Raw genomic sequence first — 12124 nt, 5'->3', positions numbered from 1 at the left:
ACCATTCACATATAAGCCTTTAAAATGACAAGAGTCCAAGATGCCTTAATGTAGATTTAGACTCAAAACATTTTCAAAACAAAATACTCTTCTTAGGTGACAAATGACCTTAAATGGCGTAATCACCTGTATTTGTAAATCTATGTTTGAACATATGGCCATGTTATTTATGCTGTTTGGATGAAGTGGAGAGAAATGGAGTGTAAACTGAGGGAAGTGATGATGAGGGTGAAGTGTCTTCCTCTCCCACACTGTGCTGTGACAGATAACTGAGCTGTCGGAGCTCTCCGGATGGCTGCTGACAAGACTGAATTTCACTAGAGAAGTGGTCACTGCAGCGCCCCTGTCATTTTACAAAGAGTCACTGCAGAGCAGCATAGGGTAAAAACCTGTGTGGTTTTTGGTCTTTTGTGTTAACAATATTCTTGCTGCTCAGTGCATGAAAGACAATGGAGAAAAATTACAAGAAGCTTTCCTTAGACATTAAAAACATGTACATTTAACAATCTTAATTCTATTATTTAAAAAAAGGTTTTGTATAATAAAAAAAAAATGTAAAATATTAAAAAAATTAAATCATTATGAATTAGCAATGAATAGCTTGAAATTTAGCAGTTTCAACTAACCATGATTTGTCATAAAAATATTTTTAGTCTTCATGGGGACACAACATGACTTTAGCCCAATCCCAATTCTACCCCTTAGCCCCCTGTCTCGATTCTCTTTTGGTTGGAGGGGTAGGGGTAAGGGGAAGGGACAGATAGCCCTTCAAACAAAGATTTTTCGGGACCACACTTCAAATGTAAGCTTTTTTGGCATAAATAAAGATTTAAACGAAATGCTGGAAAATATAATGTAGCGATTCAGTATTTAAACTGTATTTAATAAAATTTAAAAGTTTATTTTCTCCTGGATGTGTGAGCTGCACGATTTCCGATATGTGTGTGTGTGTGTCAGTAAGCAGCTCATTAATCCAGAACGATAATTAAAGGCTCTAATGCAAACCCCAGTATATGTGCATATTGTACGAGCTAGACGACGAATGATGGCTTGTGACGTCATGGTAGTGGTGTCCCAATCCTTAGGGGAATATTTTCTCCCCTACCCCTTGACACTCTATTTCAAGAGACAAGGGGAAGGGGAAGGGGCATAAAATAGAATTGGGATTGGGCCTTTGTTTTGGGACACAAATTTTTTTATATTTTTTGTTTTGTATTTCTTTTTTTCTAATAAAAAAAAATAGACAGTCTCTCCGGTTATTGCTTAAATACAGTACATTCAGGCCCAGGATTGTTCTGCCCAAGGTAATTTAACGATAAATATGTCAATTACAGGTAAAACGATTCTGTATATCACCTGAAAGAGATTTGAATTATTTTAATGATTAACCTCTCAGACACTCTCATTTTCTCAAAACTGTACATTTCCATAAAATAGAAAACTGAAAGCACAGTCCATAAATCAGCTATGAAACAAATTTTCCTCACTACTGCTCCTTTGATTTTAAGGTTGGCTGTGCAATAACAATCCCCTTATGTCAGCTCTGTTCATTTTGCAGGGTGCTGAGTGTGAGGTGGTAGAGGCACCGTGCTGCTGAAAACAAAGACTTAACAACCTAAAGAGATAAAATAACACTTCCTGTCTGTCCTTTGCCAGGCCAGACTTCCTGTTTGTCTGAAATAAATCTTTGCTTAAGCTGGACATTCCACCATAAGTATGTTTCTCTCTCTCTATTCTTTCACAAGCTCTCTCTTCCTCTGTTTCTATTTTATTCTCTTATGCTTCCTCTCGAGCTGCTCGACTACCCCATGGGTGACAGAGCTTTGACTGAGAGAGGTTTAAGAGAGCTGAAATAGAGGGCTGGAGATCAGGTCACAAAGAGATAACACCTCCTGAACGTGGGTAATTGAAAAGTTTAGGAGGACAGAGGGGGAAAGAAAGAGAGCTAGTAAATGACAGATGTGAAAGACAAACAGTACTGGGTCAAGAAACAGATAAAGAGGAGAAATCACACAAGATATGCTGCCTATCATGTCATAAATTCAAGCAGTTCTCCTTTAAATTTTCTATAAGAGGTAGCCTGCAGCCTGCTTTAGATGAGGATTAAAACAGTTCAAAGACCGAAAACAAAAAACGCTGTTTTCACACACACACACACACACACACACACACACACACACACACACACACACACACACACACACACATACATAATTATATACACAAATAACATTTTAAATTACTTCTGTTTCTCAATAAATAAACCAATCCTACATAGCAAATAATTAATTTCTGCACTGCACTGGCTTCCCATTGAACACTGCATATATTTTTAAATCCTGCAAAGCTCTAAATGGTTTAGCTCCTCAGTACTTGACGGAGCTCTTATCACTTTACAGTTCTTCATGTCCACTTGGATCTCCAAAATTTCGCCAGTTGAAAATAACTACAACTATCCACACCATGTTTGTCTTGCCAGAGATGATCTGGCCCCTGGATTGTTCACTTCACAACAGAAAGCATTTTATTCAGATTTGACTCAGTATATTTTGACTGACAAACAAATCAACTATTCAGTATGAGTAACTTGGCCCTAATCCAACAGTACACGGTCAGCTATTCTTCACAGTGTGAATCATAAAAGCAACCAACAATTAATCAATATATAATTTTCAATATAACATCAAGAAAGTGTCTAAGAGGGATGTCAGACATACAGGTAAATCTATAACCTAGAACTTTAAACATGAAAGGGAAATTTAGGATCATATTTGTACTTTGGTGAACAATTTGCTTACAACAAACAATTCTCCCAATGACTCGTCTAAGATCTTTTACATTTACATTTAGCGGAAGCTCTTATCCAAAGCAACTTACAAATGAGGATATTGGAAGCAATTAAAAATCAACAAAAGAGCAATGATATGCAAGTGCTATAACATGTCTCAGTTAGCTTGACGCAGTACATGTAACAAGTTTTTAATTATTATTATTATATAATAAATAAAAAGAAAACAGAGAAAAAGAATAGAGCAAAAAAAGATGGAAGAGGTGTGTTTTTAGCCGATTCTTGAAGATGAATATTTAATTTAAAAGTCTGTGTAAAAGTCTTTTTTTCAGTTAAAGGCAGTTCATCTTTGAATTCAGTGATGTCATCATCCAGCTCAGTACAGTTTAAATAGTATCTGTGCAACCAAGTCAACAAAATCACTGGACATTAAATCAAGCCAACTAAGCAAGCCAGTGGAGAAAGCAGCAAGGAACCAAAATTCCATCTGTGACAGAATAGAGAAAAAACCTTGGAAGAAACCAGGCTCAGTCAGGCATGTTCCCAAAAGAAAGGGCCTGATCTTCTTGATGTTGAATAAAACAAATCTGCATGAATGGGAAATTTTGGCAATGGGGTCTGAGAAAGTCAGCTGATCATCAATCATAACTCCAAGGCTTCTAGCTGTTTTTGTGAAGTGACATTCAGCCAAGTATGGTGACCCATACTCAGAATTTGTGCTCTGCATTTAACCCATCCGAAATGCACACACACAGAGCAGTGAACACACACACACACACTGTGAGCACACACCCGGAGCAGTGGGCAGCCATTTATGCTGCTTTTATGCTTTTTGAAGGAGTTATGGTTGATGTGCCCAACTGGATGGTGAAATTGTGATGAAACGATGGGTTTGATGGAACCACAAGCAGTTATTGTCTCTTAGCCAAAGGGACACAATGCAGGAAAACTTCTGTTCTCTGATCCTCTGAAATGTACTTTAAAAAAAAACACTATGAAATTACTATTGTACATTTCCAAAAACATGGTATTACATTTTCTTCGGTAATATGCATGTTACATTAAAATAAATTCAAATCCACTGCAGAGTCTGAATAATATGTCCATTAGTCTGACTGAAGAAGGTTTTCCATTAGGTTTTATTGGTTCAATTCCAGCTGGCAAACACACACAGACAAACAAACACACATTAACATACACAAACAATGCAATTACCTATGCATGTTTATATTTATCCTTTGCAAAAGGACACATGCCAGTACATTTGTAATCCAGGGGATAAAAAGGTAATTTTAAATAAAGAACAAAAATTAATTATAAATGTATGTAAAAAATAGATAAATCATAATAATAAACAAATAAATAATAAAAAAAGACCCTTTACTTATCAAATTTCCAATAAAAAAATTTTTTGTAGACAGTTAATCACATAAGCAGCCAATTAAAATTTGACTGAATCTTAAGCCATCGGAGCGATTTCATAGATTTGAGTAATCAATAGATCAAATTATATTCACTGTTAAACTGATTAATCAGTTAAAACTGGTTTGTAACAGTATTGTTTTATTATTTATATAGTGTTATATTATTTATTGTAATTATTATTTATATATTGTAATATTTACGTTTTTAATATTTCTATTTATTCTATTTTTTTATTATTATTATTATGTTTATTTTTTTCATCTAATATTCATATTTAATATTATTTCAGCTTTATTTCAATTACCAAAAATATTTTTAATAGTATTTATTTTAAGTTTTAGCTAAAAAAAAAAAAAATAACAACACTGATTTAGAACAAGGGAGTGATTAAATAATATTATTAATAATAATAATTAGAGATTGTTTTAGTAAAATATTATTTTTGAGTAATCTATAATTCATGTGCATAAAAGAACCTTAAGTCAGTTCTTACCATCAAGATCATGACAAGAAATCTATGACTTATAAAAGATGAGATTAAATTGCATAATTCTGGAAGGCCTTTCTAGTATTTCAAATCACAAAAGGAAACACAATTCATCTTTGAAAGAACAAAGAAAAACTTCTGAACAAGAGAGCAAGAGGAGGGATCTAATCAAATATGCTTTTGGTGACACATAAAGGGCTTATCAAACTCATTATCAGTAAAATGGGCATCAGATGAATCAATGTGAACTGCAATTGCCAAAGCCCCTCTGCTCAGACCCCTCACTGCCAGACAGCACTCATTAACACACCACAATACAAATTAAAGGGACTCAATTGTTGAGGATAACCGTGGTCCAGTAATTTAACATCAGGGTACTGTTTCTCTCTCTCTCTCTCTCTCTCTCTCTCTCTCTCTCTCTCTCTCTCTCTCTCTCTCCCCATCCCCCAGTCACTCATCATTCTCTTAACCCGTCTGGTACCTTCCATATCGCTCATTTTCTCTTTTTCTGTCCTGCATACTTCAGTTTCATGCCACACTTCATGCAGCTAGTTCTATGTCAACACTCTATTAAGTTCCTGGAACGCATAAAAAAATATTTTATAAACCAGACATGACCACACTGTCCTACCTACACCTACATTCTAGCAGTATAGTAAAACCATGTTTTATGGATATTTTATAATATGTACTGAGTAATATAAATTAACAATGTACTATAGAGTTAGGATTGGGATTTGTTTAGGATTAGTTGCTTTAATAATAAAATAATAAAACAATGTTATTACTATATTACTGTAAGTTAATGTAACATGTAACAGGTACACTGTAAAATAAAGCAACATCATACAATTCAAAAGTCTGAGGTCTGTAATGTTTTTTAAATGTTTGTGAAAGACATCTGTTATGCTCAACCAAGCTGCATTTATTTGATCAAAAAAAAAAAAAAATATATATATATATATATACACACACACACACACACACGCACATGCACACGCACACGCACACACACACTTGAAATAGAAATCTTTGGTAACATTACAATTTTTTTTACTTCAAATTAAAAAGTATATAGAAATATAAACATTCACAATGTCTTCTCAGTCCTACTCACATTCTCTAAAGACCAGCAAAAGCTCATAAGTCAGTTTCATAAGTGCAAATGACTAGTTGTCAGTTTCTATTGATTGTAAGAAAAACTGCTGATAAGGGGCAGGATGCTTGCTTGCATAAGCCATGATTAACTAGATTACTCTGTGTGATGAAGGCAGTGCAACATGGGTAACATGGGAGGTTGTGATGCGTTCAGCAGCCCTGCGGTTCTGTAACCTCCTTGTGTCTTGGTATCTTAAGTCAAATCCCACTGTCTGCTAGTTAGAAGTGACAGCAACACCTCTGCTGTCATCCATGAATGGATGATGACGCACCTGGGTAGCCAACTGGAGATCAGGTGAAATCTGCCCTGACACTGTTAGCTTTGGGGAGAATCTAATGTCAGAACAGTTATAAGGGCAAACCAGAAAGGATTTATATATGAGGACAGCACATGAACACACAAAAATATAATATTTTAATTTACTAAATCATTATAATAAAAAAAGTCATTTAACAATTGCCTATTTATATAAACTTTTTGTTTTCTTTTTTTTTTTTTACAGCAAAGGAGTTTTATGCCAATTTCTTGCATTTTCATGAATTTCAAACGACAAAAATTTGTTTTTTGTCTGTCTTTTTAAAATTCAGAATATACATAGAATATATTCAGCTCACTTTTTCTGCTTGCTGGTTTGAGATGCATTGTCCAGAGTTCAGAGTTTTTGCCATATGAAATGAGACTTAATAATAAAAAGTACAATAATAAAAAGTATCATTCTGCATCATTGTACGAAGTCTCTAAAGCTCATTTTTGTCACGCTGTCAGTCTCTGTTTTCCTGGGTGTTCACTAGTGAGCTGACTTCTCCTTAGGCACTTCACCATAGGCACTATAATTCCTCTAGTCTGGTCCTGTCTTCACAGTAATTGCACTCCAGTTAATCGCACAGGTGCAGACAATCTATTGTCATTAGTCTCCTTATAAATACCTGTCTTTCCCTGTTGTTTGTGTGGAGTCCTTACCCTTCGTATATCTATGTTCTCGTCTCCCGAGACTTCCCCTTACCATCTCGTCCTCCGAGTTCCCTGTCCGTTCCATCCAGTTACCTCTTTTGTTTTGTTTGTCTACTTGGACTGTTTGTTTTGTATTACCTTTTTGTGCAATAAACATACCAGCAATTGGATCTTCCCCTCTCCTCGTGTTTTCCTAGTGCACGTCACATAAGGACTCCATCCACCGAGATCCAGCGGCATGTCTGCTACAATTTCCTCCCCAGCCAGCAAGCGAGAGAGAAATGGTTTTGAGGGCACTCGCCAAGTTGTTTTCCGTGGAACCAGGGGAGGTCGCTCCGGAGCAAACAGTCGAGAGGAGGTCCGGCAGCGATCTCCACTGTGGGCTCCCATTGACCCGGGGTTCGGTTGGGAGCCGCCATTTCCCCATTATGACCAGAGAGGGGCGAGGAGACGCAAATCGGCTGAGCCAGCGCCGCTGTACAAGATGGCCGCCAGTCCTGTGCTGCTGCACAAAATGGCCGCCAATCCAGCGCCGCTGCGCGGCATGGCCGCCAACCCAGCACCAAGAGGCAAGATGGCCGCAAGCACAGCACCAAAGCACAAAGTGGCCACCAGTCCAGCGCCACAGTGCAGGATGGCCGCCAGCTCAGCGCCAAAGCACAAGATGGCCGCCAATCCAGCGCCACAGCACAATATGGCTGCCAACCCAGCGCCAGGGTGCAAGATGGCCGCCAGCTCAGCGCCTACGCCAAAGATGGCAGCAGTGACATTTTTTGATTATTTCTCCAGGCTGTCAAAAATCCTAGAGATTCCCAAGACTGTTCACGTCACGTCTGCGGAGCCAGCACCACTGCACAAGATGGCTGCCAACCCGGAGCCACTGCAGAGGAAGGCAGTTACAGTGGGCTTTCCTGAGTTGAGTCAGATTCCTGTTGACCTTCCAGAGTCAAGTCAGGTGTTCGTGGACCCTCCAGAGTCAGGGTTAGTCACCGTCGACCTTCCAGAGTCAGGGTTAGTTACCGTTGATCCTCCAGAGTCAGGGCTAGTTCCTGTTGACCGTCCATAGTCGGGTCAAATTCCAGTGGACTGTCCAGAATCAAGTCAGATTCCTGTTGACCTTCTCGAGTCGAGTCAGGTGCCCGTTGACTTTCCTGAGTTGAGTCAGTTCCCGGTTGACCGTCCAGAGTCGAGTCAGGTGTTCATTGACCCTCCAGAGTCAGGGTTAGTTACCGTCGACCTTCCAGGGTCAGGGTTAGTTACCGTTGACCCTCCAGAGTCAGGGCTAGTTCCTGTTGACCTTCCAGAGTCGAGTCAAATTCCAGTTGACTGTCCAGAGTCAAGTCAGGCTCCTGTTGACCATCCAGAGTCGAGTCACGTTCCAGTTGATTCCCCAGAATCAAGTCAGATACCTGTTGACCTTCCAGAGTCGAGTCAGGTGCCCGCTGACTTTCCAGAGTTGTGTCAGTTTCCGGTTGACACTCCAGAGTCGAGTCAGGTGTTCATGGACCCTCCAGAGTCAGGGTTAGTCACCATCGACCTTCCAGAGTCAGGGTTAGTTACCGTTGACCATCCAGAGTCAGGGCTAGTTCCTGTTGCCCTTCCAGAGGCTAGTCAGGTTCCGGTTGACCCTTCAGAGTCGAGTCAGGTGCTCGTGGACCCTCCAGAGTCAGGGTTAGTCGCCATTGACCTTCCTGAGTCAGGGTTAGTCGCCATTGACCTTCCTGAGTCAGGGTTAGTCACCTTTGACCTTCCAGAGTCAGGATTAGCTACCATGGACTTTCCAGAGACAAGGCTAGTTACTGCTGACCTTTCAGAGTCAAGTCAAGTCACTGGTGATCTTCGAGGACAGAGTCAAGTCACTGGTGATCCTCAAGGACTGAGTCAAGTCACCGGGGATTTTCAAGGACTGAGTCAAGTCACCGGGGATTTTCAAGGACTGAGTCAAGTCACCGGTGATCTTCAAGGACTAAGTCAAGTCACCGGGGATCTTCAAGGACTGAGTCAAGTCACCGGGGATCTTCATGAACAAATGCAAGTCACCAATAATCTTTGTCCTCCCGTTGTTCTGGCCACAAGGACGTGGTGGCCTTCTGCTCCGCCCTGGGGGAGTCCGGCATCGACCACAAGGACGTGGTGGTCTTCTGCTCCGCCCTGGGGAACTCTGGCATCGACCACAAGGATGTGGTGGTCTTCTGCTCCGCCCTGGGGGACTCCGGCATCAACCACAAGGACGTGGTGGTCCTCCGCTCCGCCCTGGGGGACTCTGGCATGGACCACTAGGATGTGGTGGTCTTCTGCTCCGCCCTGGGGGGGGGCTTCTGCCTTGACCACATGGGTGTGGTGGTCCTCTGTTCCGCCCGGGGGGCAATCACGTGATGTCCTTCATGGACCCATGTTTTTGTGTTTTTGTTTTCTTTTGTTTTTCTGTCTGTTTTCTTCTTTGGACCTGGCCCTCCGTCCCTCCCCCTGATCCTCTGACGGTCCACCACTCTCCTGGACTCCTTGTTTTGTGTTACACTTCTCTTGTCTCTGCCTTTCCATTTTACCTGGTTGTCTTGTCTCTGTCTTTCCATTTTACCTGGTTGTCTTGTCTCTGTCTCCCCATTCTACCTGGGTGTGTTGTCTCCATTTTCCCATTCTACCTGGTTCTCCTGTCTTTGTGTACTATGTTTTCTGGCCCTCCGTCCCTCCCCCTAGTCCTCCGCCGCTCCACCTCCCTCCTAGCTTCTTTATCTGTTGGGTTTCCCTGGGTTTCAGATGGAGCATCTGGCAGCTGCTCCGTAGGGGAGGGGGTAATGTCACGCTGTCAGTCTCTGTTTTCCTGGGTGTCCACTAGTGAGCTCACTTCTCCTTAGGCACTTCACCATAGGCACTATAATTCCTCTAGTCTGGTCCTGTCTTCACAGTAATTGCACTCCAGTTAATCGCACAGGTGCAGACAATCTATTGTCATTAGTCTCCTTATAAATACCTGTCTTTCCCTGTTGTTTGTATGGAGTCCTTACCCTTCGTGTATCTATGTTCTCGTCTCCCGAGACTTCCCCTTACTATCTCGTCCTCCGAGTTCCCTGTCCGTTCCATCCGGTTACCTCTTTTGTTTTGTTTGTCTACTTGGACTGTTTGTTTTGTTTTACCTTTTTGTGCAATAAACATACCAGCAATTGGATCTTCCCCTCTCCTCGTGTTTTCCTAGTGCACGATCATCACAATTTTACATCCTTGTATTTCTGAAACTGGATATGAATAGAAACTGGAAACAAATAGATAAAAATCTTATATATATATATGCATGTATGTGTATATATATATATGCAAACTTGATTATATCCATCTTCAATGATATTTATAGTGAAAGAGGTTGTCACATGACAGAATATAAGCTAGCAATTGGCAGCAAAGGTTAAAAATAAGAAGCATTAATTTACATTTACATTATTTATTTGGCAGACACTTTTATCCAAAGCGATTTGGATGTCATTCAATGTATACTTTTTATTAGTTCATGTACTCCTGGGAAATCAAACCAATGACCTTGGTGTGGCTTATGTTTGAATGAATTGTGCATGCTTGTTTATACGTGAATATGCATTATGAGGCTAAATGTAGACCTTATGAATGATTAGCAGTTTCTATGTAAGTTTGCACAAACACTGAGCTAATGAGAATGAACATGAGATGAATTGGTTGAATTAATGAAGACAAAGATAACTGAAGATAAAGCATTTTAAACATCAGGAAACCAAGAGCCACACTAGAATTTTCCACACTTTGAGCCACTGCAGTAGAAAGCCAACTTCATTCAAAGATGCTCCATGCAGTATTTATTTCACCTTCTTTGTCGTGTACCAAAAGCCCTTAAGACTAGCAGAGCAGCAAATAAAAGGCACCTTGCAGGTGAGAACTAAACAAACTGAGTTTAGAATTACAGGCTCCAGCTTCCAGTCTAAACTCAATCAGATTGCCTTCCCTCTCTCTCACTGAGGCAAAGGCACCCTGAATTAAACTGGATGGAATCAATGTTCACTGAACTAGAGACAAAGAAAAAGGGGCTTGAAGTTGATGACCTCTCCATTATGATTTGAATATGAGTAACTTAAGAACATTAATTACGTGAAAATTATATCAGTACCAGTCAGTAATGACCCTGATATATGCTTATGTTGATTTTAGCATAGATATTTTAATCTCATACTATACCACACACATGAAAACAAACCTTGATAATGCATGTAGCAAGTATGCATGCAGTGCGCCTTACGTTTGTATGTAAAACAAAAGTCCAAAAGTCTGGGGGCAGTTTTTTAAATGCTGAAAAATTCTACTTTGCCATTACAGGATTTTATATATATATATATATATATATATATTCAGTGTATGTATATATTCAAATATATTTTTGTATTTGTAATATTTCACAATATTACTGTTTTTACTGTATTTTTGATCAAATATATACAGCCTTGGTAAACATAAAAACATTGTTACTTAAAAACAGAAACATTAAAAAAATCTTACAGACCCCAAACTTTTTAAATGCTTAGAATGGCTATTATTGCTGACTGGTGTTATAGGGCAAGTTACACAAAATTTCTCAAGAACTCTATAACATGAAATGGTCATATTTCAACCTAAAATAAAATAAATAAAAAATTGGAGTGAAATGTGACCAGGACATGTCTTTGTTAGTTTCACCCACCCAATATACTCATCAGGCAACAGACTATTACTCACCTCCAACAAACTGCATGCCCCCCGCTGCACGTCCGATAGTTCTGGAGATGAGTTCTGATATGCAGCAGCCCATGACCGCGGTGAGTGCCACCAGCAGCAGCAGGCCACATCCAACCCCCGTTACGACTGTACAGATCTGCCACTCCATGCTCGGGATACCCTGAAAGCTTGCATAGCGCCCACACTGCTCCAGCATGATCGTAGCCTGCCTCTCTTCGTCCCGAACTGGGTACGAGCACCGCCGGAAAGTACCGAAGGACACTGGCTTATCCATTTGTGAGCCCAGCAGCCAGTAGGGCATGAAGAACCCCACGCAGGAAGCTGCTGCGCTCAGCAGGGACACCAGAGCCCAGATCATACCCGTACACGTGAGGCTGGATGCCATTCTGGAGAAATGTCTTTAAATATTGTCTACAATTCCAGAAGAGAGTTTGGAAAAGAGGATATCAGACACACAAAAAATGTCAATTAAAATAATAAAATAATAATTCCTTTTGCTTTTCTGAAAAGATGATGTCTATCTCCATACACTCTTCACTGTTGTTGTGTGTGCAGTCCCCTGAGAAGAAGCAAATAAAACACA

The 12124-nt window shown here is 40.0% G+C and overlaps 1 protein-coding gene across 3 annotated transcripts in view; it reads right to left on the bottom strand.

Moving 5' to 3' along the window:
• LOC132108219 (LHFPL tetraspan subfamily member 6 protein) overlaps positions 1-12124 on the bottom strand; it is a 252969-nt gene that overhangs the window by 239440 nt on the left and 1405 nt on the right. For 2 of the 3 annotated variants that reach the window (XM_059514857.1, XM_059514858.1), the window contains exon 2: positions 11542-12100. In XM_059514857.1, the coding sequence (XP_059370840.1) occupies positions 11542-11926 (385 nt within the window). In that variant the 5' untranslated portion in view covers positions 11927-12100. Of the gene's footprint in view, positions 1-3623; positions 3946-11541; positions 12101-12124 lie in introns of those variants that run through there. The other variant, XM_059514859.1, reaches the window with a different exon arrangement.

The sequence above is a fragment of the Carassius carassius genome, chromosome 28 (genome assembly GCF_963082965.1).
Source record: "Carassius carassius chromosome 28, fCarCar2.1, whole genome shotgun sequence".
Taxonomy (NCBI): domain Eukaryota; kingdom Metazoa; phylum Chordata; class Actinopteri; order Cypriniformes; family Cyprinidae; genus Carassius; species Carassius carassius.
This window is presented reverse-complemented; position numbering and strand designations above follow the sequence as displayed.